Source organism: Mustela nigripes, chromosome 12, assembly GCF_022355385.1.
Source record: "Mustela nigripes isolate SB6536 chromosome 12, MUSNIG.SB6536, whole genome shotgun sequence".
Classification (NCBI taxonomy): Eukaryota; Metazoa; Chordata; class Mammalia; order Carnivora; family Mustelidae; genus Mustela; species Mustela nigripes.
In genome coordinates, this window is record NC_081568.1 from 25,409,260 (window position 1) to 25,437,166 (window position 27,907).

At 39.9% G+C, this 27,907-nt stretch overlaps 1 protein-coding gene across 3 annotated transcripts in view; it reads right to left on the reverse strand.

The window, feature by feature from the left end:
• ZFR (zinc finger RNA binding protein) overlaps positions 1-23,498 on the reverse strand; it is an 85,842-nt gene extending 62,344 nt beyond the window's left edge. The window contains exons 1-4 of one of the 3 annotated variants that reach the window (XM_059416960.1): positions 23,360-23,497; positions 22,967-23,066; positions 2,735-2,758; positions 772-1,054 (exon numbers count right to left, since the gene is read on the reverse strand). In XM_059416960.1, coding sequence (XP_059272943.1) covers positions 772-1,054; positions 2,735-2,758; positions 22,967-23,066; positions 23,360-23,396 — 444 coding nt within the window. In that variant the 5' untranslated portion in view covers positions 23,397-23,497. Of the gene's footprint in view, positions 1-771; positions 1,055-2,734; positions 2,759-22,966; positions 23,067-23,359 lie in introns of all 3 variants that reach the window. The other 2 variants (XM_059416962.1, XM_059416961.1) reach the window with 2 other exon arrangements.
• Positions 23,499-27,907: the final 4,409 nt, after the last annotated feature.

The window sequence follows — 27,907 nt, forward strand, 5'->3', positions numbered from 1 at the left end:
GCGGCGGTGGGGGGGGGGGGGGGGGGGGGGGGGGGGGGGGGGGGGGGACTGCACTCTGTAGGGAGTCTGCTTGAGATTCTCTCCTTCCCTCACCCCTACCTCCTGCATGTTCTCTCTCAAATAAATAAATGTATCTTAAAAGAAAAATAAAGGATTAGAATCAAATTTAAATAAGTAGTAATTTAGTACCATAATAAACATAGTACTAAAGGAATTAGATCTTCATGTCCCAAATAAGACAGAACCAAAAGCAACTACAGAATATAAGAGCAGCATCAATTTCTGTTACATATGAAGAAAGATGACTTTGAGAGGAAGAATGTGCAGGGAACAGACTTTCTGCCCTTGTAAAGAACCAAAAAGACACTATGTAATTGTTTGGCTCATATAGTTTAGGCTCATGGTTCCCAAAATAGGAGAATACTGCCGTAGTACAAACAAGGTGCATTGTCCCTATGATCTTCATTTTTTTTGGAAACCCTGGTTAAATATTTAACCAGTAATTAAAGCAAATTACTTCTAATTAAAGCAGACATAGATATAAAATGGACTGGAATGGACTCTGGGGAATTATTAATAAAAACTCATTGCAAGGGAACTTAATTCTTGGACTATGCCCTTAAATTACCTAAGAATATACATGCATTTCTATCATCTGAGGTATAGTTTGGAAGACCCAAGTTTGATAAGCACTGGCTTGGACATTATTATCATACACTGGGGTCAGTGATGGCTGCGTGTTAAGACTACTGAAACTAGTAGTTTTCTTACCTGGTAGTTCTGTGTAGTAGCTGGGGGTGGTGGTGGTGGTGCTTCCTGTTGTCTCTGGGTATAACCATAGTCAGTTGCTGTATGTGCAGTGGGGTAACCTCCATAAGCAGCAGCTGTTGCAGCAGCTGCAACAGCTACTGGAGCAGGCCTGGCAACTGCGACTGTGGCGGCTGCTGGTGCATAGGCAGCAGTAACTGTGTGAGCAGCTACTGGAGCCTGATGGACAGTGTAGCTAGCAACTGTAGTTGGATGAGAGTAGGCTACACCCGAAGCTGGCTGCTGGCTATATTGTGGAGTAGAAGAATAAACACAATACAATTTAATTTTAAAATCTAAGAGTTTAATACAATAAAAAGCACATTTTTTAGAAATTTAATTATCGACTATGAAACACCAAGTATTTGAACACAATAAGCCTAGTCAATACCACATTTGTTACTGTTGTGTAATTTTTATTCCTTAATCTTAGTGCATTAGACAGTCACGCATACTATGCTTAAAATCACGGACCATATTACAAAGGAGGGATGACAAACTGGGATAAAAAGCAGTAGTAGGAAGAAAAGAAAACTTGATGAAACTAGGAATTTAAAAAAGTATTTGTTGCTTGTAGAGTTCTTTATATTCTACAGTTAAAAAAAAATCTCTACAAAGAAATCATATTAAAAATACTGAATTCTGGGACACCTGGGTGGCTCAGTTGGTTGAGCAGCTGCCTTCGGCTCAGGTCATGATCCCAGGGTCCTGGGATCGAGTCCCACATCGGGCTCCTTGCTCGGCAGGGAGCCTGCCTCTCCCTCTGCCTCTGTCTGCCTGTGCTCTCACTCTCTCTCCCTCTGTCTCTGACAAATAAATAAAAATCTTAAAAAAAAAAAAAATACTGAATTCTAACTCCAATGGTAGAGAACATATGAAGCAGAAACTATTACCCAGTTGACTTAAATACTTCTGATACTCTAGGGTTGTAGTTCTCAACTGGGGGAGATTTTGCCCTCCAGGGACATCTGGCATGTCTGGAGATATTTTGATGGTCAAACTGCAGAGGAGGTGGTGGTGTGTGCTACTGGCGTCTAGTGGATGGAAGCCAGTGATGCTATTACATATCCTACAGCGCACAGGACAGCTACCCACAACAAAGAATTATCCGAAGAATGTCAATAGTGCTGAGGTTGAGTAATCTTGCTCTAGGGCACAAAACCTACAACAGACTCTCTATTATTTTAAATAAATTACTCAAGTTACAGGCAGCGTTTCATTATACACATTTATTTCTCTCAAAAATGTAGCAGATGTTGCAAAAGGAGACCTAAGTCAGATGCTTTGCAATCATAACAATTTAAAACGCAAAGAGGCAAAAACATTTTCCAATGTAAATGAAATAAATTTCCAGCTAAAGTTTGCAGAGTCATGTTTAACTTTTTTAAAATTTTAACTTTTAAATTGAGAGTCTATGTTACATAAAACCAAGGCTTATAGATGTTAAGCACATGAAAGTCTATTTGTCGTTCTAGGTTCTCTAAAATGCTCAAGATTACACTTGCTAAAGCTTTATTACCAAGGCAGAAATGCCTTCTAAAAAAAGAAGAGCCCCAACAGTTACTTAGCTGACAGGTCTTAGATGACCGTAAGTCTTAATATGAGCCAACAGTTAAGAATAGCCAAGAAAAAAATACCTGACTGAAGCTGAAGCTACTCTAAGAAGTGTCTAATTCATGGGTTATAGTACAGCATAGTCTTCCTGGTGTGCACACTACCCATACAAATATGGCATGGAATTAAAATTTGGGGCCACCACATTTTAACTGTATTAGAAAAAATACTAGTAATTACAATGTATTCAAAAGGAATCGATATGAAGCTTGTAAGTATGGCTACTATTTCACATAAAAAGTGGAGGAACATTCAGTCTAGAAGAGGTGACTGGGGAAGATATGAGAGCTGCCTTCTAATAGAAGAGACTTACTCCATGCTGCTCCAGAGAACAGAACTAGAACCAATGGATGGAAGGGTGGCAGATTTCAGCCCAATATGAAAAAGAAAAAAAAACAAAAACTTAGAACAAAGTCCAAAGAAACTCTTATAATTTATATTTGGATGAGGTTTTCCACATTTTGATATTAAAAGTAGCTAATATTTTCTACATATATGACAATTAAAAGACAGGAAAAGGGAAATTTAAATTGTAATAGTGGAAAAATTGGTTTGGGATTGACATTTTCTATGGATAATTCCATAGCCTTAAGAAAAAATGCCAATAACGTATTTCTTCAAAATTCCTAGAACTGAAAAAAGAATTATATTTAAAATATAAATATACCAGTTCTGTGAAACTTGTATTTAACATTTACTGATAAAATTTCACACATTCAGACTACACTGCATAAAAAGGGTTTGGTTATGTAAAAATTCAGATATCTTGGATTCCTATACAGTTTCCATTCATCCCATTGCTCTTTATTGCACATCTGTTCACACTTCCTGGTCTCCAAAACTTGTCCTATAGGACAAAAAACAGAGTGGGAACAGAACAGGAATGTCAAGTCAACCAGGCAAGCAATCCGACTTATACTGGCTCTGATCCTTACAAGTCCATGTGACTAAAAAAGGGATGATGATATGCTCTGGTTTAAGCCTACTGCCCCCTCATAATCATTAACCCTATGCTCTCACACCTGTGTGTCTCAGTTTGAACAATAAATCTTATAATCTCCCTTCCCAGAAAGCATATAACAGGATGTCAGTACGCTTAGCAATTACCATATACTACATGCCTAGGACTGCCTAACCTAAGTCTGATCTGTATAGTTAGATCTGCTCTGTACGGCTGGACCCATATCCTCTACCAAGAGCATCATGAAGAATAATGATCTAGTTCTAATTCCTATAGTTAAGGGCTAGGGCAACAATCTGCTGTTCAGAATAAAGATTTTCTAGTGTATTATCTTAAACCCATCTAGGAAATTCGTTTCAATCTGAAATATCCTTAGAAAATTGACTTTTATGTGATGTATATGACCAGCCTGGGTTATAGCAATTCAATTAAGTATCTAGTGGCTACGTAAATTTTCAAAAATTCAGGTCACCTCAAATTCTAATTAGTTTAAGCAAAATTAGTCTAAGATTGAAATATTTTAAACCAAGGTTTCGCCTAGTTTGTAGCACTCAAATAAGATACTAAATTACATGCCTTCATAAAACTTAAGACTTAATGGTCACTAAATGATTTTTAAAATAAAATAAGTAAATAAAACCCCCAAATTTTGTGCCATAAAAACATCTGTGAAATATGCAAAGACTTTCATTTTCATCCAGCAGAGAAGCAGCTTCTATTTGGATAATATCCTTTGTAGATAAATTAAATCTAATAAATCAGTTTTAAACCAGGACAAATAATAACAAATTAAAAAACAAACACAAATATGGGACGAGCAAGGTTAAGAAATACATAAAATGGAAGCGTGTTTCTCTTGGGAGGAGAAAAAGGTAAATAAAGTATTTAAGGAATTATTAATATTAAAAAGTAGTAACACTTTTATATTCTTGGACTTAACCTGGAGGTTAATGGCCAGCTTTCTCCTTGCTTACCAGAAAGTGAAACCAGCCAGAGTCCTTACAAAATAGCTGACCAAAACCACCATTCGAAGAAAGCCTATATAAACTGCAAAAGAAATAGGAATGGTCCTGCAGGAAATGGATATCTCAATTCAACAAACAAGAATTTTCACAAACTCTAATTTGTAGTCATGAAGTAAGAACTTAACATCAGTCAGAAGATAAAGTTAAGGGATATAGACAAGATCAGGATATAAAAAACTATAAAAGAGAAGATAAATCTAGAAAGTCCAATATCCAACTAGAAAGAATTCTGAAAAGAAAAAAGCAAATTAAAGAAATTAAGAAAGAATACTTCCTACTCTGGAAGGGAGACGCATATTTTCAAATTTAAAGGGTCTACAGAGGGATGCCTGGGTGGCTCGGTTTGTTAGGCATCTGCCTTCAGCTCAGGTCATGATCCCTGGGTCCTGGGATAGAGCTCCATTATCAGGCTCCCTGCTCAGTAAGTAGCCTGCTTCTCTCCCTGCTTGTGTTCTCTCCTCCTCTCTCTTAAATAATGAATGAAATCTTTTAAAAAGGGCCTACAGAGTGCAAAATAGAATGAAGGGCCAACATCTAGAAACATACAGCATTTCACAACATCTCAAGGTTAAAAAAAAAATCTTTCAAAGTCTCCAAAGAAAAAGTCACCTGCATACAACTAAACAAAAACCAGTTTAACACATACACTAGTGGTTAGAAAACAGCTGACTAAAGTCTTAAAAACTATGAGAGAAAATGGTTATTAATACAGAGTTCTGCACCCAGCTAAATCACTAAGACAGAATAAAGGGGTTTTTTTCCTTTCTTTCTTTTCTTTTGACATTCAAGAACTGAGTTTACCTCCTATATACCTTTTCTTTGGAAGTGACATGAAGATGTACTTTAACAAAAAAATAAACCAAGAAAGAAATCATGGGGTCCTATAAATAGTGGATCCAAACCCAGGAGGGAGATGAGAGCCCAGGTCAGCAGCTATGCATCGGGCCCAAAGAAGCAGTGAGCTTGGACTCGAAGTGAAAAGACAGAAGCCTCCAGGAGAATGATATCCAGGAAGATAAAGAACTGGACAACAGACAGTAGACCAGAAGCTTGGAAAAACATTAAAATACAATCAAGGGGGATGCCTGGGTGGCTCAGTGGGTTAAGCCTCTGCCTTCGGCTCAGGGAGTCCGTCCCACCATCAGGTTCCTTGCTGGGCAGGGAGCCTGCTTCTCCCTCTGCCTGCCTCTCTTGCTGGGCAGGGAGCCTGCCTTCTCCCTCTGCCTGCTTCTCCCTCTGCCTGCCTCTCTGCGTTCTCTCAATCTCTCTCTCTCTCTCTGACAAATAAATAAAGTCTTAAGATACAATCAAGGCACCAAAAAGATTTTTGGGGAAAAAAGGTAATGGAAGACTTCAGCAGGGGCACCTGGGTGGCTCAGAGAGTTAAGCCTCTACCTTCAGCTCTGGTCATGATCTCAGAGTCCTGGGATTGAGCCCCGCATCAGGCTCTCTGCTCAGCGGGGAGCCTGCTCACCCCCCCTTATGATCTCTGTCAAATAAATAAAATAAAATATTTTAAAAAAAGACTTCAGCAAATATGACGTTACTCAAGAAAGGCATGATCTTGGTAAAAGACACCACCGTTAAGCAATTAGTAGGATGTAAAAATAGTAAACATCCATTTGAACTTGAACTGAGGAATATTCTTCTATTAAGTGGTACACGGTTGTAAAAATGGAACACATTAGGAATAATAATCTTAGAACACTACCACCTGGGTCCACAGTAAGTACTATTTACAGTCATAATAAAGTTTCTGCCATAATAAAGTTTTAGAATCAACCTAAAGTACAGAAGATAAACTGTGATTACAGAATATAAATGTTAATTGCAAGTACAACTACAGCTAAGTTGGGGGATGGGGTGGGAAAAGAAGGAAAGTAAAGCACCAGAGTTTCAAGATTCTTTTCCTAAAATAGAGAGTACTGAGATACTGACTACCTTTGTTGGAAATGGGGGGAGTGTCTGAAAATAACAGAAACAGCCATATCATTTAACTTGGAAGGAGAAATGAGAAGCATGAGAGAATATATACTAAATCTTAACTATGATTATAGGAAATCAAAATATAATGTGTAAAAAGTCAATAAATTAAGACACAGGGAAGCATATTATTTTATGATATGGAGTTAGAAATAAAACCAGAATGCATTAAAGGTGGGAGTCTCTACAAAGCGGAATTAGGGATAAGGGATTAAGAAAATAAGTGAATGTTGTTTTCATTAAAAGTCCTTCTATGGGTGCCTGAATAGCTCTGTCAGTTAAGTGACTCTTGGTTTTGGTTCAGGTCATGATCTCATCAGGGTTGTGTGACTGAGCCCCACACCAGGCTTCACGCTCAGTGTGGAGTCTGCTTGAGAATCACTCCCTCTCCTCCTCCACTACACGCACACGTGTGCTCACTCCCTCTCTAAAATAAATAAATAAAATCTAAAAAAATTCCCTTCTATACTATTTTTAATTACATTATGTATTATTCTGGGGGAGGGCATAAAAGATAATTTTCAAACTGGTTAGCTCAATGACCAACCAACCACAAATTTAAAATACTCCTGTCTAGGTATTCTAATATAATTAAAAAAAAAAAAGATTTTAGGGGCGCCTGGGTGGCTCAGTGGGTTAAAGCCTCTGCCTTCGGCTCAGGTCATGATCCCAGGGTCCTGGGATTGAGCCCCGCATCGGGCTCTCTGCTCAGCAGGGAGCCTGCTTCCTCCTCTCTCTGACTGCCTCTCTGCCTACTTGTAATCTCTGTCTGTCAAATAAATAAATAAAAAATTTTAAAAAAAGATTTTAATTTACTTATTTGACAGAGATTGCACAGTAGGCAGAGTGGCTGGCAGAAGGAGAGAAAAGCACACTCAATTCTAATTTCTACATTTCTGGTCTCGACCTAACCTATACCCAACTCTGAGCCCTTTTTTAGTGCCTTTAAATTCCATTATGACCTGGATTTACATTATACTAAGGTTATAGTCACTACCAGCATTAAAACAACTATGCATACTAATGGTCTGTCCATGTAAGTGGCATCTGGTAACAGGAAAAACATTCCTATACCTCTTTTACTTTCTGTACAGCAGTGATTTTCAAAATAGGATCCAAGGCCTGCTCGGATCCAGGAGGTTATCCCTTTTTCAATTACAGATTGCCTTCATATAATTTAATCCAAACAATTTATTGCAACACACTGAATGCAGAAGCAGACCAAGCACCAAAAAAAATTTTAAAAAACTTTTAAAAATATTTTAAAAAATTAGCATATAATGTATTATCTGCCCCAGGGGTAGAGGTCTGTGAATCGTCAGGCTTAAACACTTCACAGCACTCACCATAGCACATACCCTCCCCAATGTTCATAACCCAACCACCCTCTCCCTAACCACCCCCGCCCCCCGCAACTCTCAGCTTGTTTTGTGAGATTAAGAGTCTCTAATGGTTTGTCTCCCTCCCGATACCATCTTGTATCATTTATTCCTTCCCTAACCCCCAAACCCCCCACTTTGCCTCTCAAATTCCTCATATCAGGGAGATTATATAATTGTCTTTCTCTGATTGACTTATTTCACTCAGCATAATACCCTCTAGTTCCATGCACATTGTTGCAAATGGCAAGATTTCATTTCTTTTGATGGCTGCATAGTATTCCATTGTGTGTTACACACACACACACACACACACACACACCCTTTATCCAATCATCTGTGGATGGACACCTAGGTTCTTTGCATAGTTTGGCTATTGTGGACATTGCTGCTATGAACACTTGCGTGCACATGCTCCTTCAGATCACTACATTTTTATCTTTAGGGTAAATACCCAGTAGCACGATTGCTAGGTCATAGGGTAGATCTATTTTCAACTATTTGAGGAACTTCCTTGCTGTTTTCCAGAGTGGTTGCACCAGCTTGCATTCTCACCAACAGTGCAGGAGTTAAGTGACCTTTCTCCGCATCCTCACCAGCATCTGTCAGTTTCCTGACTTGTTAATTTTAGTCATTCTGATTGGTGTGAGGTGGTATCTCATAGTGGTTTTGATTTGTATTTCCCTGATGCCAAGTGATGTGGAGTGCTTTTTCATGTATCTGATGGCCACCTGGATGTCTTCTTTGCAGATGTGTCTGTTCATGTCCACTGCCCATTTCTTGACTGGATTATTTCTTTTTTGGATGTTGAGTTTAATAAGTTCTTCTTTATAGATTTCGAATACTAGCCCTTTATCTGATTACATTGTTTGCAAATATCTTCTCCCATTCTGTCAGTTGTCTTTTGGTTTTGTTGACTGTTTCCTTTGCTAAAGCACCAATCATTTTAATTGAGATATTAAAAAGATTTATAAAAATCTTTGTAAAGATATAAAACAATGCCTCATCTCCCTATTTTTGGAGGACAGGATATAGTTATTTCTTTATAGTTACATAAAGAAACTTGGGGTTAACATGTAGTAATCTTATTTTGAAATCATTTAATAAATATCTTTTTAAAAATTCTAGGGCAGTAAATAAGTATAACCAACATAAACAAAAGCTCTAGGGGTCTTCGATAACTATAACTGCTTTAGGGGTCCCAAAACCGTAAGCTTCAAGAACTACCATTTTATGATATAGAGCATTAACTCTGATTCATCATTCATTTTCCTGCTCTTTACACCTTTAAACAAAAACATTTTCTTCTATTCTGTAACAGGGAGAAGTTCTCAGGGAAAATGAGCAGCGCACATGGTCAGAGCCCGAGGTCTGTTGCTTACAACTGCAATATTCCTATCGAGGGCTCCAAATCTCCCAGTTTACCCAGTGTGCTGTTCACAAACATCATTTTCTGTGTTAGCAGACATGAATGGTATTGGGAAGCAATGGCCTACAACTCTGGGACTCCCACAAGAAACCAGCACAGAAGATGAATTAGAAAAAAGTCCATTTTCCCTTTCAAGAGAAAATTGTAGAAGAACCTTTCCTAGCTCAGCCTTGGCTCTGGGTAAAAGGGAGAGAAATATCCCTAACAATTCTTTTTTTTTTTTTTTTAATGAGAGAGCAGTGTGCGGGCATGGGGTGGGGGAGTGGGGCAGAGGGAGTGGGAGGGAGAGAATCCTAAGCAGGCTCCACACCCAGCATGGAGCCCATCAGGGGGTTCCACCTCACGACCCGGAGAGACCCTGAGATCATGACCTGAGCCAAAATCAAGAGTTGGATGCTTAACCTACAGAGGCATCCAGACACTCTTTACCTGACAATTCCTTTCTTTTCTTTTTTTAAATATTTATTTGAGAGAGATATAGTGAGAAAGCACATGAGCAGGGTGGGGGGATACAGGGAGAGGGAGAAGCAGGCTCCCCGCTGAGCAGTAAGCCCAATGTGGGATGCGATCCCAGAACTCTGGGATCATGACCTGAGCCAAAGGCAGAAGCTTAACCAAATAAGCCACCCAGGCACCCCTCCTGAGACAAATCTTTATTATGACAAGTTAGCCTTCCCTTAGGTTTGAGTTCTCGAATTCACCTTATCTGACTAGGAAAACTCCAAGCTAAGAAGTTAGTTTAGTAGATCTCTGAGCTGATAGTACTTTCACATGCCAGAAAATACATTTTTCTCTCTAAATGCTACAGTGTTCTAAGAAACAGAAGATCTCAATAAAAACAACACAACAACCCTATAAGGAAACAAGTTACTAGAAGCAAGAGTTTGCAGAATAAAAAAAAATTTTTTTTGAAAAGCCTGAAAGCATTGGAATTACTGAATACAAAATATAAAATATAAAATAAGTAACTTAAAAAAGTAAAAAAGGGGCATCTGGGTGGCTCAGTCCACTAAGCGTCTGACTCTTAATCTCAGCTCTTTTTTTTTTTTTTTTTTTTAAAGATTTTACTTATTTACTAGAGAAAGAGAGAGAGGAGGGGCACAGGGAGAGGATCTCAAGCCGACTCCTCAGCACAGAGCCCATGAGAGGCTCAATCTCATGACCTTGAAATCATGACCTGAGCCAAAATCAAGAGTCAGACACTTAACTGACTGAGCCACCCAGGCTCAGGTCTTGATCTTAGGTGTTTTTGAGTTCAACTCTGCATTGGACTCTGCACTGGGTGTGAAGCCTACTTATAATAATAATAATAATAATAATAATTTTTTTTTAAAGATTTTATTTATTTATTTGACAGAGAGAGATCACAAGTAGGCAGAGAGGCAGGCAGAGAGGAGGAAGCAGGCTCCCTGCTAAGCAGAGAGCCCGATGTGGGACTCGATCCCAGGACTCCGAGATCATGACCTGAGCCGAAGGCAGCGGCTTAACCCACTGAGCCACCCAGGCGCCCCATAATAATAATTTTTTAAAAAAGGTAAACGATTAGACTATCAAAACTAAGACTCAGGACCATGAAGTTGATTAAAAAACAAAAACAAAAACAAAAACAAAACCCAAAAAACCAACCAGATGAATTTTTAAAAGAAAAGACCTCCCAGAAATGAAATACAGTATATAAAAATTATAATCAGAAACTTAGAAAGGCATTACATAACTGATTAGACATGGCTGACAAAAAACTTAGTGAACTAGAAAGTTATCCTCACAATTACTCAGAATGCACTCAGAGACAAAGAGATGAAAAATAACAGAGGCTTAAAAACGACGAGGATAGGATAATAAGTAATAAGTTACATCTAAGGAGAGCTGCAAATGGAGAAAATGAATAGAGGAAACACATCTAAAAAGAGTATCTGAGATTTCCCAAAATTAATGAAAGATTAATTTGAAAGCCCCAACAAAGATAAGAGAAGCACCGAGAGGGGAAAAAAACAAAGTGCCTAACAGAGACTGAGGACTTCTCCAAAATGAGGAAGGTGAGATTAAAACAACAACAACAACAAAAAACCCCTGTTACTAGTACAACCATATTAAGGGACATTCTTTAAGATTTTTTTTAGGAAGAATAAAAATGATCTCAGAATGCATGTCATGTTAAGAAAGTGAAATATGAAGGCAAATTTAAATAATCAATGACTATATAAAATAATGTTATTCAACAATGATGGGTTGTGGGGTTAAAATGTAAAATACTATACAATAATAGCACAAAAATCACCAGAGGACTGATCAAAGCTAAAGCATTTTAAGTCCCTGTATTGTTCAGAAATGTAAATAAAGATAATGATTTACTTTAAACTGCATAAAATCTTCATGATAAATTTTTAGAGGAACCACTATAAAACAGAAGCAGATGTTCAATTTCTGACCTTATAAAAGGAATGAGACAAGGTTTCAATCAAGAAAACGAGACTGCTTCTATACTCACATTGTGGGGTATGTTTCTCCTCCCCTGGAAAACATATTCTGTGTGTGTGCATTATTTTCAATTCTGGATAAAATGGCAAAGTAACTGACAGACAAAACGCTTTTTTCCTTTTCATGGCATACAAAATACAATTTGGTCTTTTCATTAATCCAAGCTGAATGTTCAACACTGTTGGACTTTTCTATTTTCTAGGTCAAATTATGGCATTTTATGTACCTACAAATTCACAGATTTTTCTTTATACTACATTTAATATTTTATGATATGACAAAGATGCAAAATTAAACTTCCTCAGAGAATCACCCCAAAGACAAACCATCTTATTCTGTACACTTGATATTATATATCATGCTCCCATTACCTTTACAACACTATTCAAACAATAACTATTGCAGAATTTTAGAAGAAATTTAAATGTCTTCTAAGAACTAGAACAAATAAAATAAAATCCTACAATTTTTACTAACACATTATTACTAACACATTACACTAGCAGACTATTATTAGTGGGTCAGGGTGGTTAAATGTTATATAATATGAAAACTGTTAAGTTTTCTTGGGATCCATAACTCATAGTATACCAAGAAAAAAAGTCATTACCATTACCTGGATCCACTGGACCCTTTGCACTTTTGTACTTCTGAAGTCATTTGACAAATTATGTACACAAGAATAAGGGATAATAATAACATTGATGATAATAAAACCTATCAGAAATCTTAAAAGCAGCAGTAGACCCTAATTTTTATCCCATTTGCTCCTGGTTTTAAAATGAACCATGTTCTCTGAACAGAACCGCTGATCAACTTTCATGCACGAATCTGTAACATTTCTCTCTCATAAATGCTGACTGCAGATTTCAAATATTATCTCTAATGAATTCTAACTTATCATTCTTCTGGTTTTTCTTTTTGTACCTGCACTGCCAAAACGCAATGCTTGCAAAATTTTTAAAAACATTTGATGGACTGGGGTGCCTGGGTGGCCCAGCTAGGGTTAGAGCATCTGCCTTTGGCCCAGTCATAATCCCAGAGTCCTGAGACTGAGTCCCGCATCAGGCTCCCTGTTCAGCGGGGAGCCTGCTTTTCCCTCTTTCTCTGCCCTTCCCCCTGCTTGTGTGCGTTCTCGCTCAGTCAAAAACAAACAAACGAAAACCCAAAAAACCCACAAAAAACATTTGATGGCTTTAAGAGAGATAGTCATCTTCTTTGCTCCATAACCGCAAAACATTTTCAATTTTAAGTTTGGAATGATCAATATATAATCAGTCTTTTCCTTTCCACACTATTGATCTCCTCCAAATTATCTTTGAATACATACCTGCCTTCAGCATCTATCCACTAATAAATCATATGAAGTAAATTCTGGTGCACAAACATCACAGAAGATGAAAGAACTGCTGCCATATACACTTTTAGCAAACTGAGATGTTCGAGATCTTTTCATGGAATATTACACAATGAAGTCACTCTTACTAACTGACCTGATAAAAACACCATATTTACTTTTTTTAACCTTAGAAAAACTTATCTTTCACTCACTGACTTCCCAGTTAAAAAAATTTTCACCTGGGACACTGTACCTGAAGATTTTTGGTCTGAGATCTTGCTTTTACAATCAATTTTACTAACTATCATCATTAGTCTAGAGTGATGCTGTTTTTTTGCATTCATGTTATTTATCTAATAATTGTTAAGCATCTTCCTGTCTTTTCTTCTCTGCCAATATGGACAGAGTATGGACAATTTGGAATGCTCAGCTGTGTTGAAGGAAAAAACTAAAAGCTAACTATAAAAGCAGTGTCTCTACTTTCTTTCATACCATCTTCAAAGATGCAAAAATTGGGTGACTGGGTGGCTCAGCTGGTTAAGTGTCTGCCTTCAGCTCAGCTCATGATCCTGGAGTTCCTGGATGGAGCCTGGCATCAGGCTTCCTGCTAGGAAAGCCCCTTACCCTGCTATCTTGTTCTTCCTCAAATAAATAAAATCTTAAAAAAAATAAAAGATGCATGTGCTATGGTGAGTGCTGTGAAGTGTGTAAACCTGGCGATTCACAGACCTGTACCCCGGGGATAAAAATATATTATATGTTTATTAAAAAAAAAAAAAAAAAGATGCAAAAGTTTGGGCAATGAGTGTCTTCCAATTGTTTTACTATTGTACCACCCTTCTAGGTAATTCCAACATTCCTCTATTTTTCTATAGTATTAGTCTTTTTTAGAGTGGTTGGCAAAAAGTGACAAAAGGAAATAATTCCCAAGATAATGAAACAGCAAAATGTTTCAAGACAGGGAAAAATAAAATCCATTTACCATTTATCATACGGTAAATCTTAGACTTATAAAAAGGATCCAGTGGATCCATATAGTAATTGGAAAATAAAATGGATTTCATTCCACTTATTTTTTTTTAAAAGATTTTATTTATTTATTTGGCAGGGAGAGAGCTCAAGCAGGGGGAGTAGCAGAGGGATAAGAAGAAGCAGGCTCTTAGGTCAGCAGGGAAATCCGACGCAGGACTCGATCCCAGCACCTGGGACCATGACCTGAGCTGAAGACAGAGGCTTAACTGACTGAGTCACCCAGGCACACTATTCCACTTTTTTTTTTTTTTTAAGATTTTATTTATTTATTTGACAGAGATCTCAAGTAGGTGGAGAGGCAGGCAGAGAGAGAGAGAGAGAGAGAGAGAGAGAGAGGAGGAAGCAGGCCCCCCGATGAGCAGAGAGCCCGACATGGGGCTCGAACCCAGGACCCTGGGACAACAACCTGAGGTAAAGGCAGAGGCCCCAACCCACTGAGCCACCCAGGCACCCCAACACTATTTAACTTTTTTTTTTTTTTAAAGATTTTATTTATTTATTTGACAGAGAGAGAGATATCACAAGTAGGCGGAGAGGCAGGCAGAGAGAGAGAGAGGAGGAAGCAGGCTTTCCACAGAGCAGAGACCCCGACGCGGGGCTCGATCCCAGGACCCTGGGATCATGACCTGAGCTGAAGGCAGAGGCTTTAACCCACTGAGCCACCAAGGTGCCCCACACTATTTAACTTTTAAAAATTAGAGGATTTTCTTTGGAAGACCTCTAAGGAAGAAAAAGTCATGAAATGGCAATCCTTTTAACTATGTGTAAATAAAACTGCTCAAAAATCAAACCCCACAAACGTCTGGGTACATAAAATTAATTATGTATGCCATAAGTTAGATACCATAATTAAACCAAAGTACCCTTTAACTTTCTGAACTCAAGAAAAATTTCGCCAGTGAAAGAAAAGCTGGTAGATAGATACCATAAGTCAATTAAACCAAAGTGCCCTATAACTTTCTGAACTTTTCCCCAGCGAAAGATAAGAACACTCACACTAAGTGAGATGAAACAAAACTAAAAATAGCCTCCTAACACTTAAGGTCAGTTTTTATTGTTAAATGTTTTACAAACACACCAGGAGTATTTTCAGAAGTCTTTCGATTTCATAAATGTGGGAAACGAATTACAAATGTGTAATAAGATCCTGAAATTCTTAAAAGTAGGATAACCAGATATTCTAAAAGTAATGGATAGCCACTTAAAATTGTAAGCAAAAGAGTGTTGTGCTGAATTTACATTTTATGATGAGCATTCTGTTTATAATAAAAAATGGTTTGGGGTAGGTATAACTTGGAGTGAGAGAAATCATAAAGCCATCTTCATAAATCAGAGCATTCTTTGCCCTCATCTATATGGTTACTATTTAAATGGCTTCTATATTATTTTTCCTATCAAAAAAGTAGTAGATTTCTTCAAACTTTTCAAAAACATTCTTTCCGAGTTAAAGCCGACTACCCTATCACTGTAATGCATTTTATATACTATATTTTCCAAGAAATAAAAAAAAGATTTAAAAATTTTATTTTCATCCATCAAGAATAGTGCTTCCCAATATTTTATGCCCCTTTGATCTCTAAGACCCTCAAGAATTTATATGAATACTAAATTAGACCACAAAACTTTTTTTTTTAGCCCCCAGGATGAAGGTCCAAGTATGTGGACAGAAAAGCAGGTTTCTAACAAAAGATCTAGGACACAAGCAGTAAAGTTAACCTTATCCACCTCACAGTGAGGCTGGAGAAACAGGGAGAAGGCCTTTCCCTCCAGGGACACTGTGCATGCCCTAATAGAGACCACGAAACTTACTTTAAGCAAAATTTTATCATAGTCTTTCTGTAGTTCCAAATAAGTAAATTTGAGGTTTTCTATAATGGCCACCCATTAAAATTATACCTATAATTTGATAACTAACATTGCTTTCTACCTCTCTTCTTCTGGTTTTTATGACATTCTCATAGCTCTTTGCCTACTCTGTATTTGTTTCTTTCTCTGGCCCTACTTTAAACACAGATGTTCCCCAAGTCTGCTCTGTTTTTTTTCTTTCATTCATTCAAAAATGTTTACTAAACGATGCATTTCATACACTTGTATATAATGGGGATCACTACCATATAAATGATATCCAGATTCATACTTCCAACCCTTATCCCTTTCCTAAGCTTCATTTCCAAATGGTCTACTGAACATAATAGCTAACATTAATGGGGATGTAATATATGCCAGGGACTGTTTCCAGAACTCTGCAAATACTACATTAATGAATCCTCAAAACACAATGGAGAATGAAGAAGCCTCCCGGGATGCTGGTAATATTGTTTTTATTTTTATCTGGGTGCTGGTTATACAGGTATATTCAGTATATGACATCTCATCAAGCTATACTATTATATGTGCAGTTCTTTTTATATACATTGCACTTTAACAGAGAATTTTTTTAAAAATCTCAATCCTATGAGGTAAGGAACAGTATTATCTCCAGATTAAAGATGAAGAAACTTAAGTACCAAGAGACTGTTTCTCCACTGTCAAATGGCAAGTGGTATAGGGTACCAGGATTCAGCTCAGGTAGTCTGACTTCAGACCCATCCACTCTCAATCATACCAAGTATCATACAATTCTGTCCTGGCTCAACACATTTCCTCTGCCTAAAATGATCTTCTCTCAGTGGCACTTGGGTGGCTCTGCTGGCGAAGCATCTGCCTTCAGCTCAGATCATGATCCCAGGGATGGAGTCCCAAGTCAGGCTTCCTAATCAGCAAGGAGCCGGTTTCTCCCTTCCCCTCTGCTGCTCCCCCTGCTTATGCTCTCAAATAAATAAAATCCTAAGGAAAAAAATAATAAAACGCTTTAAAATAAAAAAATAATAAAATAATATCTCTCATTTTTCTGCGTGGAAGACTATGAAGCATATCCCTAATTTCATAGTCAGAATCCTCCAATTCCCCATTTTAGTATTTCATTAAAATTCAGGTATGATCATAAATTTACATAAATGTAAACTCCTGAGTGCAGAGACTGCACATATTGTAGATACTCATTAAATATCATGTGTTACTCCCTAAAAATGTATTTTAACATACGTATTATATATGAGAAGATTTATATTAAAACAACAAAAAAAACCAATGTCATATTTATTTAATCTTTATTTGTCCTCTACATGCATGAAAGCACACAGCTTTCACACAACACTCAGAAATGCTATACTCAGAACAGTGACCCTAATTCTAAGGTAAGAGTGCCAAGGACATAAATTGAGCATAGTAGGTGCACTCCACACCTTTAATCATGTACCTACTAATTCTAACACAATCTGTCAATTACTACACTTACAAGCCCCAAGCTCTGTCTTCTGGTTAACCTGATGGTGTACTTCCGAAAAATAATTTGGCTGGTTTTACAAATATGTCTATTTAAACATTTATACCTTATAATCCAACTGCTCATAATTCTATCTCTGGGATCTCAGTTTTAATCCAGTGATCTATGTCTATCCCTATACTGAATAAAGTTTGTGTATGTGGTAACATATGACCTTGCTTGTCATATTATTACAAATCTGTCATGACTACTTTTGGACAAATATTGTCTTCATCACCACCATTAGAATCTCTTTTGATCCAGTAACTCAAAAAACCTGTTGTGATTTTTACTGGAATTACATTAAATATATAGATTACTTAGGAGAAAGCTGATAAGTTTTTTAAAGAAGATTTTATTTATTTATTTGACAGAAACACAGCGAGAGAGGGGACACAAGCAGGGGGAGTAGGAGAGGGAGAAGCAGGCTTCCCACCGAGCAGGGAGCCTAGGATCACTACCAGAGCCAAATGCAGATGCTTAACGACTGAGCCACCTAGGTGCCCCGAAAATTGATAACTTGATAGTATTGATTTTTTTCACTCCATGAACCCAGCCCATCCTCATTTATTTATGTCTTTTATGGGCTTTATATCCTAATGTATTTTTTTCCTTAAATCACTGCAAATTTCATTTGTTTTATTTCTACTTAATAGGCTTTGTGGCTATATAAAAACAAGATTTAATTTGAAATTTATTAATTCAATATTGCTGAAATAGTAACTTTACCAATTTTTGCCTAATCTTAGATCCAGAAAATCTGAATGCTTATTATATCTCATATTTTTGTCTATCACTTGCAAATAAAAAATTTCCTTCCTTCCCAATTAAACTGACCTATCAATTGATACTCAAATACCTACTTTTAAAACATTTAACTTAAGATTATGATGTTCACTATATAAAGTATATGAAAGACATCAACTAAGGAGTTCCTCTAAAATCCTTATAGTATTTTAAAAAAAATCCTTATAGTATTATTCAAATACCTATACTTCATAGATAACTAACATAGGTAAAATGCTTACTGAAAATCAGGCACTAGGGTAGAAGGTTTTATATATAATCTTGATCAAAGGAAAGTTAACTGAGGGAACAGTCTCAGAAAAATGAAGTGATTTGGCCAAGTGACTGATGGGATAGAGCTTGGATTCAAATCTGAAGTCTCAGAAGCTCCAAATCCATGCTCTTCTTGTGAGAGTATATGGTAAAGCCATTTAGGAAAGCACAAACACACACCTTAAACATTCTATACAGGAGTATTTTGGCTCACAACTATTCTTAAAACTAATAATATCACAGAAGTATCATTAATGTAACAGCAGCAATGCTTTTAGAACATTTTCATTATTTCAAACTCATTCATGCAATATGAATCCCAAGATCTCTGATTCAACAATGAAAGAGCTGATATAATTAGCAGTTGCAGAATTTTTTTTTTCGTACAGCCAGTAAATTTCCATCACCATGATTGGTTTCGAAAACCTGTTCACCTGGTTTTTCACCTTCTCCGTGAGTGATTACTCCTTTTCTACCTTACCAGTGTTACTCTTATTCTTTCCTCAAGACATAGTTTTCTTACCACTACATTCAAAATAAAGTAAAAAAAGGAAGAGGAGGAGAAAAGGAAAATTCATCAGCTAATCAGCCTACCCAAGTTATCTATCTCAATGATGTGAAGAGAATAATTATCTTTTAGGAACAGACATAGTAAAGATATCTCAAGAATCACTGGATGAGATGCCTTTGTAGCAGATGATTAAACTAATGTCCAGTAAACAGTCAGGATTCATGTAAACATTTACCATTTAACAATATTTGCTAAGACTTGAAGACTACGGGGGTAAAGTAATTATTCTGCATCTTTATATAATCTCTACCCTAAAGCCTTTGAATTCAATAAATACTAGATATAAGAAGGGTTAAAAAAAGTTGCAAAATGTTTTTTTCAAATTGCTAACTTTAAGTTATTTAGTGATACACTAAGTATATATAGGACAAAGAAAATTAGTTTAAGCAAAGGCTAAAGATTTAGATTATCCAGGTTTTAACAGACAAGTAGCTTGATTAGATAACGTCAAGGAATTGATGTCTAAGGCTTTTCTAAATAACAAAGGGAAACTGGCTGTTTAAAACTAAAAAAAAAGTTTATGTCCTATTAATAGCGGAATATAATGGATTACTTTATATTTATATTACATATATACATATATATACATATGTATTACATATATATATTTGTGTATGCCACAAACTCCTCTCTAAAAGAGGTTCTCTGAATGAGAACCTCTGTATCACTCCAATGAAGGAGTGAAAAAAAATGATTTTAAGCCTATGAAACGATCAGAAAACTTTTTTCCACTGGGGATTATCTTCCCCCACATTCTTTGCTACCCTAAGTCCTCCTAACTGTTGAAATACGTTTTCCCAAGATCACAAAATTAGATTTATCCGTAAGTCTATCTTCTCAAACAAAAAAAGGTAACTCTATTAATGTAGGTTACATACCCAACCAAGTCCGCTTTCTGCCTCGAAACCATCCTATTTTTTCACCGTACGTGAGATCTGCTCTGTCCTGTGCCCCACAAATTCTACCGAATACACATACATAAACACATACAAATTAATACTTTAAAATATTTTGATTTCTTCATTTCCAAGGGTAAAAAGCACATGAAAGGTCAGAAAATGAAAAGATTGCATTTGCAAGAGTAGCAAATGGGCGTAAAAGGTTTATTCACTTAAAAAAAATACAAAGAGGAAGAAAAATATTCAGTAGTTGATGGAATGTGCAGCACAAAGGCTAAGTAAATGCTTATCACAAAAAGATTTAATATGCATTACACAAATGAAAAAGTTAGCTTATCTAGCGGTTAACAGTTAGAAGTAGCAGAATTCAGAGCTTTACATAGCTACATAACCAAGAAACTAAGAAGCAGAATGCAATGAAGATTTAGGTTACTTTCAGTTATCTGTATTCAACGACAGGCATAGCAACTACTCACATCATTCACATGTAAACGCTTAAAATTTCCCCAAGTTTGCATCCTTTAAATTAAAACAAAAAACCCCACAAACAACAACAAAAAACTTGCAAAGTAAGTCTTGGTCTTCCATCTAAGTTACATTATAACGATTTCTAGGCAGAAAAAAAATAAGCATCATCACTGCATTCTTTGCATATCCTTTTATTATGGCTACTTATCTTCCTTGTGCCAAAGTATTAGCAGTATTGGGCCTGGTTTCTTCCCATTAAAAGCAAACAACTTTTCATGTACCTTATCTATATAAGAGGGACACAGCACATTAAACAATTAGTTTTGCTGACATATGTATGCATAAATAAGTATAGCCCAAATACTAGTCTTTCCTCATTAGACATACACATAACAATTTAGTAATTTGGATGGTTGTTACAGTTTACTGAAACTTGAGATTCAAAGCCAAAGAAAAAATCAGATACAGAAATTCTGTACTAATCTATACCAGGATAAATTACATACATCCAACTATTTTATTAAAAAAATATAAAGTATCTTTAAGTTGCCATTTCCTCCATTTCTGTCTGTAGGTTTGCAATAGAAAAAATACTTCGAACTGCCAAAGAACCCACTACATTTTTACTAAGTAAATAATCCTAAAATCTATCACTCTGCCATAGTAACAACAAAAAATGCTGTGTGAAACAAGTCACATTTTTAATGGCTAAATACAGCTTTGTCTAGAACACATAGTACTTGGTAGCACAAGATTTATAGCACAGATGCTGATTAGCTATCTTGTTTCCCAGAAAAAGAAAATGGTTAGATTTTTTTCTCTCCCCACAAAAATTATTGGTCTAAAAGGTGTTTATCAAAGTAACTGACACTTTGTTAGTTTAATTATCACAACTTATAAGCCAAGAATTTAATATCTAAAAAGTCCCAAGACTTTGCCCCAATAAATTGTCATCTTAGTCCTTTTTCTGGAACATGTCTCAAGATAGAACAGATTTGTAAAAAAATGCCACATGCATTCAAGACACTCAAAACAATTATAAAAATACCAATTTTGTAAATATAATGCATTTACACATTTTAACAGCTCTTAGAATCAATGGGGTTGTAACCATGGTATTATATTTTAATTAGCAGCAATTTTTTTTAATGATACATAAAATAACGTCACCCTTTACAAATAAATGGCATCTTAGAATTCCATAAAATACGGCAACTTTCTCAGAATCACAGGCTTTTTTACCCAAGAAGATAGCCCAGTATCTCATTTTACAGATGAGGAAAATGAAAGCCCAAATAAGTATGTCCCCAACGTCATAAATTCAAGAGCAAAAAAAGACACAGAAGCCAGGTCTGATTCCCAGTGATGCCCTTTCCATTACACAACCCAACACATGAAGTTAATGAGATGAAAAAATTACCTGGGTTTAACCAAACAGTTAACACACAGTTATCTAATATAATCTCTCTATAAAAAGCTTGTCACTTAGGAACCCTGTAGGTTTATGGTCTGAATCTAAAGAAAATGTCTCAGACTGACTCAAAAGCAACAACGACCACACACACACACACACACACACACACACAATCTAGCGTGTTTTTCTCATTTGGTAAGATGTATAATGAATTACAGACACTTCAGAAATTAGAGCTTCCCTTAATGTAGAGATTTCATAGGATGCATCAGAGTAAGTCAATATAATGTCACTTGCACCTCCCCCCCAGCCCCCCCCCCCCCAGTCCTGGGAGAAAGACCCGCCAAGGGGAATTATTACCGCCCCCCACCCCCCGCCCCCGCCAAAACTCAATAGTTAGAACAAGGCCAGGGATTCATTTACCAGTACTAGAAACTTCGCACATCTTTTCCAGTCCACCAACTACAAATTCACAGGTGGTTGGTATGTTTACATCGCTCCCCGGAGGAAAAAAACTAAAGGAACCCAATCAATGTTGTGACACCCGCAGTTTGTTTGCACGCTTCGAGCGGAGGGACAGGAGGAGCCGAAGGAGAAGGTGCCCGAGAAAACGACACGTTATCTGGGCTCTGGGGGGCCGCAGCACCGGGCGAAGACTGGCGCACGGGAGGCGTCGCGGAAGAGGCCGGTGGGCAGCGCGCCTCGGCACTCCCCTTCGCCCACCCTCTCAGTTCCCCAAGTGGGAGAGGGATTAGAGGTGGGGAGTGGACAGGCGGGGCGGGGGCTGGGGGGAGATCCGAGCCTGGCCTCGCTCCCCCCGCTCAGCCGGCCCGGCGGAGGTGGCGGCGGGGCTCCGAGGCCGCGGGAGGCCATTTTAGCTGCGGGGCCGCGGAAAGCCCCGGCGGCCCTCCACGTCTCAACACCTCGATCGTCCCTCGGTCCCGCCCTCCCCCCGGGGGCCGCTCCCCGCCGCGGGGCCGGGCCGGGCCGGGCCCCGCGGGGCGGGAGAGGCCGCCGGGCCCGGCCAGCCTCGGGCCGGGGCTCGGGGCCGCCGGGCGGGGTCCGGCGCGGGGGCGTCGTGTCGACGGGATCCGGGCGGAAGAGCGAGCAGGGGGAAAGAAGGGAGAGGGCGGGGAGCCGTTACCTATACTGGGCCGCAGCCGCCGCCGCCGCCGCCCCGCTGTGGGTGAATCCAAAGTAGTTGCCGGTCGCCATTTTGGCATCTTCCCCCAGCCGGCTGGGCACTGCGGCGGGCACGGAGAGTCGGGTCCCATGGCGGGAGGAGAGGTGCGTTGGGGCAGAAACGCCGAGGGAGGGAAAGGGAGAGAGAGAGGCGCTGTGAGAAGCCGCCCTCGCCGGGCCAGGGCCCGGGCCGCGGCCGCCTCCCCCTCCCGCCTCGCACTCCCTCACTCACTCGCACGCCCCGGTGGCGGCCGCCGCCTCCTCCCCGGAGCCAGCCCCAACCCCCGCGTCTCCCCGCGGCCCCGGGTCGGGTAAGGGGCCGGGCAAGGACCTCGGCGGGGTACATTATACTCACCATAGGTGAAAGAAACTACAGGGCATATGGGAATCATGGGCTCGGGCTGCTGCTGCTGAACTCTGAACTCTCACCCACTGCCTCCCTCCTCTGCCCCGCTCCTCCTCAGCGGAGAACAGACCGCCACCTCCCGCCGCACTGCGCAGGCGCCCCCTGCGCTCGGCACCCTGGGAGCTGTAGTCCCGGCCGCCTTCGCGGCTCTGGCGGGCGCGTGCCGGGCCTCGGGCCGAGGCGGGCCTGGGGGAACCGGCGGGAGAAGGCGGTCTGGCAGCTAGCTCTCCACCGGGAAGTGACCGGGGAAGGGAGCCGCAACAGAGGCGATAGAGGAGAGTGCGAGGAGCGCCTCGTCCTGCCGTGGGGGGATCAGGGAGAGTGAGCACAGAGAGTGACGTCGGTTAGCCTTCTCTTCTTACTTTTCACCCTTTCACTTTTTCGTGTGCAATGCTCTGTTTCAGTCCTTCTCGACTGCGCACGCTTCGTGAGAATTTGAGCTGGAGGGGCACCTGGGTGGCTCAGTGGGTTAAGGTCTGCCTTGGCTAAGGTTATGATCCCAGGATCCTGGGATCAAGCCCCGCTTCGTGGGACTCCCTTGCTCAGCAGGGAGCCTGCTTCTCCCTTTCCTCCCCATCTGTGGGCTCTCTGTCACTCGCTCTCTCAAATAAATTTTTAAAAATCTTAAAAAAAAAAAAAAAAGAATTTGAGCTAGATGAATTTGTACACTTCCTTATTCGCTCATTCTTCTTGTTCCCAGCCTCAAAATCGGGGAGGGAAAGACGGGGGAGGAGAGGAAAAGAATGCTAGTCTGTTGGACTGGAAGCACAACTCCAAACATCCCTCCAGAACACCCTCTTCCCCCCACCTTCAACCCTCCCACCCCCACCCCACTGAAGTGTCGGGCTATGTCGGGGGATGTATGCGGGGAGAAAAGGAAGTCCCTTTTACCTTCTGGGGAAAAAGGGGGAGGGTGTCAGACAAGGACCAAATAGTATAGCGGACAGTGACTGCAGCTTTAGGAATAAAGCCAGGCAAAGATAGGAGGGAGGTGCTTTTTGTAGAGTGTGGGCAGAACAGTCTCCTGTGCAGAGCCTTGAAGGAAGGGAGGAAAGAGCCTGGTAGATACCTGGAGGAAGGAAGCAAAGGGAGGGCCCTAAAGCCGGAGTGCGCAGGAGCAGCAAGAAGTTAGTGAGGCTGGAGCTGAGCGATAAGGAGACAGGATCTTCAGAGAGGTCCCTGCTAAGGATGCCAAATCTTTCCTGGTGAGGACGGAAGACTACTCTCCCTCATGCAAGCATTTCTTTCTTCCCTCTGCTTTCTCTCTGTTTTCTCTTTACTTTCCCCGTTCATTTCCACCCACTCTTCCTTCTTACAGTCCGTCTTCTGTTGGACGATTTCCTTCCCCCTTACTTCCTGCCTCTGAACAATGCATAAATGCTCCATTTCACCTCTTCCTCATCTTCTCCATGCCCCAGACCCTCCGCTACTGGCTTCTCCTCAGTGTTTGTTTATTTACTTAATTCTTTAAAAATAATCTAACCATTTTTTAAGAAGTTTGTTTAAGTAATCTCTACATCCAGTGTGGAGCTTGAACTCATGACCCGGAGATCAAGAGTCACGTGCTCCTCCAACTGAGCCAGCTAGGTACCCCTCAATGCTTAACATGAGCAGTAAAAAGAAATGCAAAGGGTGAATCAGAACTCACTCATGAGGTTTAGGGCTTTATCCCACATTTTTATGCCATAGCAGAAACAATACTTCAATTCTTACTGTGCCAACCAGACTCCCCCACACCTCCTACAAATGTATGAGTTCTAAGAACCTGATTTATCCTCTTACTCATTTCAAAAAAGAGAAAATGTAGAACATTGGGGGGAAAAAATCAATGTCATTGTTTTTGACAATACTGATGTTTCTCTAGGCAAAAGCTTTTTGCAGTCCAAGTGTGATGCTAGGAGAAAGTGTCTCCTACACATAGGATATTAGAACCCCATTTAAAGGTCTTGAACTTCATGGAGCAATAAAGCTTTTAAGGCACTGACTGTAACTGCTTTGATAAACTTGTACTATTAGTTACTAGGCTACTTGAATAAAACTGGAGGAGAAAAGACAGGTGTAAATCACCTGCCTAAGAAGATTATTTTTAGGCCAATTTTATGCTTGGCTGCTTGGCAGGCCTTTAGAGGATGGAAGAAGTCTGCTGGCGCACCACAGTGAGCGAGCAGGCAACTAGGAAGAGGAAGGCGTGCCTCTTTGGTAACTGTTCCTAGAGTTCAGAATAAGTGTGGCCGTGGTGAAAATTGTCTGCAACAGTGTACTCTTTAAAGAGAGAATCTGTAGGAAGGGCTCAACTTACCCTTGGCATGGATTTATTCAAGGAAGGAATTTTGGGATGGGCTTGGAATTAAGAAGCCTTGGGTCCTTTTCCTCCGTATTTAGTAGCAGCATGACCCGAACACATTATTTAATCTTTCTCAACCTCTATGACAAGAATAATAATAACATCTCCCTCACAGGACTGTGGTGGCGGTTAAATGAGGTAGCACTTCTGGGTGCCTGGGTGGCTCAGTGGGTTAAAGCCTCTGCCTTCAGCTCAGGTCATGATCCCTGAGCCCTGCATCGGGGCTCTCTGCTCAGCAGGGAGCCTGCTTCCTCCTCTCTCTCTGCCTGCCTCTCTGCCTACTTGTGATCTCTGTCTGTTAAGTAAATAAATAAAATCTTTAAAAAAAAATAAATGAGGTAGCACTTCTATAAAACAATGTCAAGCACAGAGTATTTATGTAAAAAGAACTAGGCGGGATGATTGTGAATCCTTTCAAAATCTACCTTCTAGGGCGCCTGGGTGGCTCATTGGGTTAAGCCGCTGCCTTCGGCCCAGGTCATGATCTCAGGGTCCTGGGATCAAGTCCCACATCGGGCTCTCTGCTCAGCAGGGGGCCTGCTTCCCTTCCTCTCTCCTACTGTGATCTCTCTCTCTGTCAAATAAATAAATAAAAAATCTTAAAAAAAAAAAATCTACCTTCTAGTAAGTGAATGCACTATGCAAATCAGTCACCTAAAACCAAAAAGTAGGTGGCTCTGCTCTGGGAGGCTGTATGTCCCCAGTCTAGTCAACATCGTCATATGTAATCCTCTAGGCCAAAAACAGGTGGGAGACTTGATTGGAGGACGCCATTCATAACATCTGTCATCCTTCATGTCCAGAAATGGTTGGCGCTGGAATACAAAAAATTACACTTAGCTGTCATTCTCCACACTTCAGCTAGAGCGATGGGTCCAAAATGCAAATTTGATCAAATCCTTCTGTGCTTCCTCTCACTCTTAGGACCAAGCAAAATTTTCACGTGGCTTATAGAGTCCTTGCAGTCAGGCACACCAGCCTTTTCCAGCATCTTCCTCCTCCTCCTCTTCATTCCAGCTACCTTGGCCTCTCTTTACCATGCTCCCTCCCACCACAGGGCTTTGCATGTTTTGTCTGACTAGATGGCTCTTCCTTCACCTAGTTAACCCTCATGCTTCAAGATCTCCACTGGATCAATTCTTCCTCAGCCTTCTCTGACCCCGTAGTCCATCAGACCCTGATTATGCTCTCAGAGCCTCAGGCATCCCTCCTTAAGTTGCCTTTGTGACAGCTGCAATCTCGCACTTACTGCGCCATTGTTTGGTTAGCATTATTCCTGCCATCAAACTACAGCTCGATGAAGGCAGGGTGCCAGTATGGGGTGCCTGGTGATAGGCACCCAGTAAGTACGGATTGAATAAATGAACCAGGTATTGCACAGCTTAATCTTTGATGATTCAGAAGGCAGTTTCAGGAACCTGTAATGCCTCAGGGTCATCATTAAGAACTTCAGTTAGCATCTGAAGGCAAATGAGAAAACGTTAATCGGCAGATCCATTAACCACAAGGTGGAGCTGGTCTGAGAAGGCCTGTCCCTAAACTCACCCCCAATACATCTAGTCACCTTTAGTCACACCTTTGAATTGAGACCTGGTATCCTGAAAGGACTTGTTAAAATGCAAACCTGTCAGCCAGAAAGGATAGTATATGAGCTACTCTGTATACCAAGAGAGTATGGCATGGAGAATGAGGGCTTGGTCTCTGAAGCTAGACCCATATGACTTCAAATCTCAGCTCTCACTAAGTGATAGGGCTTTAACAACTTCCGAGAGGTAAAGGTCCTAGGTCAATGTGGGGTTCATTGCAACTACTATGCATGTTGGTTGGTTATTCTAACCATCTCCCATTCCTGTCACCCAGAGAAGAAGCCAAAAAATGGGATGTAGGGGAAGGGTAAGCTCAAGCCCATGATGGGACCGGGAAAGGGGTAGGGCACAGAGGATCATGCATGAGGCATGCAAGGGGAGGCAAGGGGCAGGCTGCATCTGCGTCATTGTTTCCCCAATGACCAAGGGAGGGAGCAAGAAGGCCAGGAAACTCACTTGGAACCGCTGATGGTCTCCCAAGTTAGTTACAGCGATTGCATTTGGGGCTAACAAAGAAAGAACAGGAAATGAGGCTCTAGCTCTGGGCATGACTTGGACAGGCTGAGA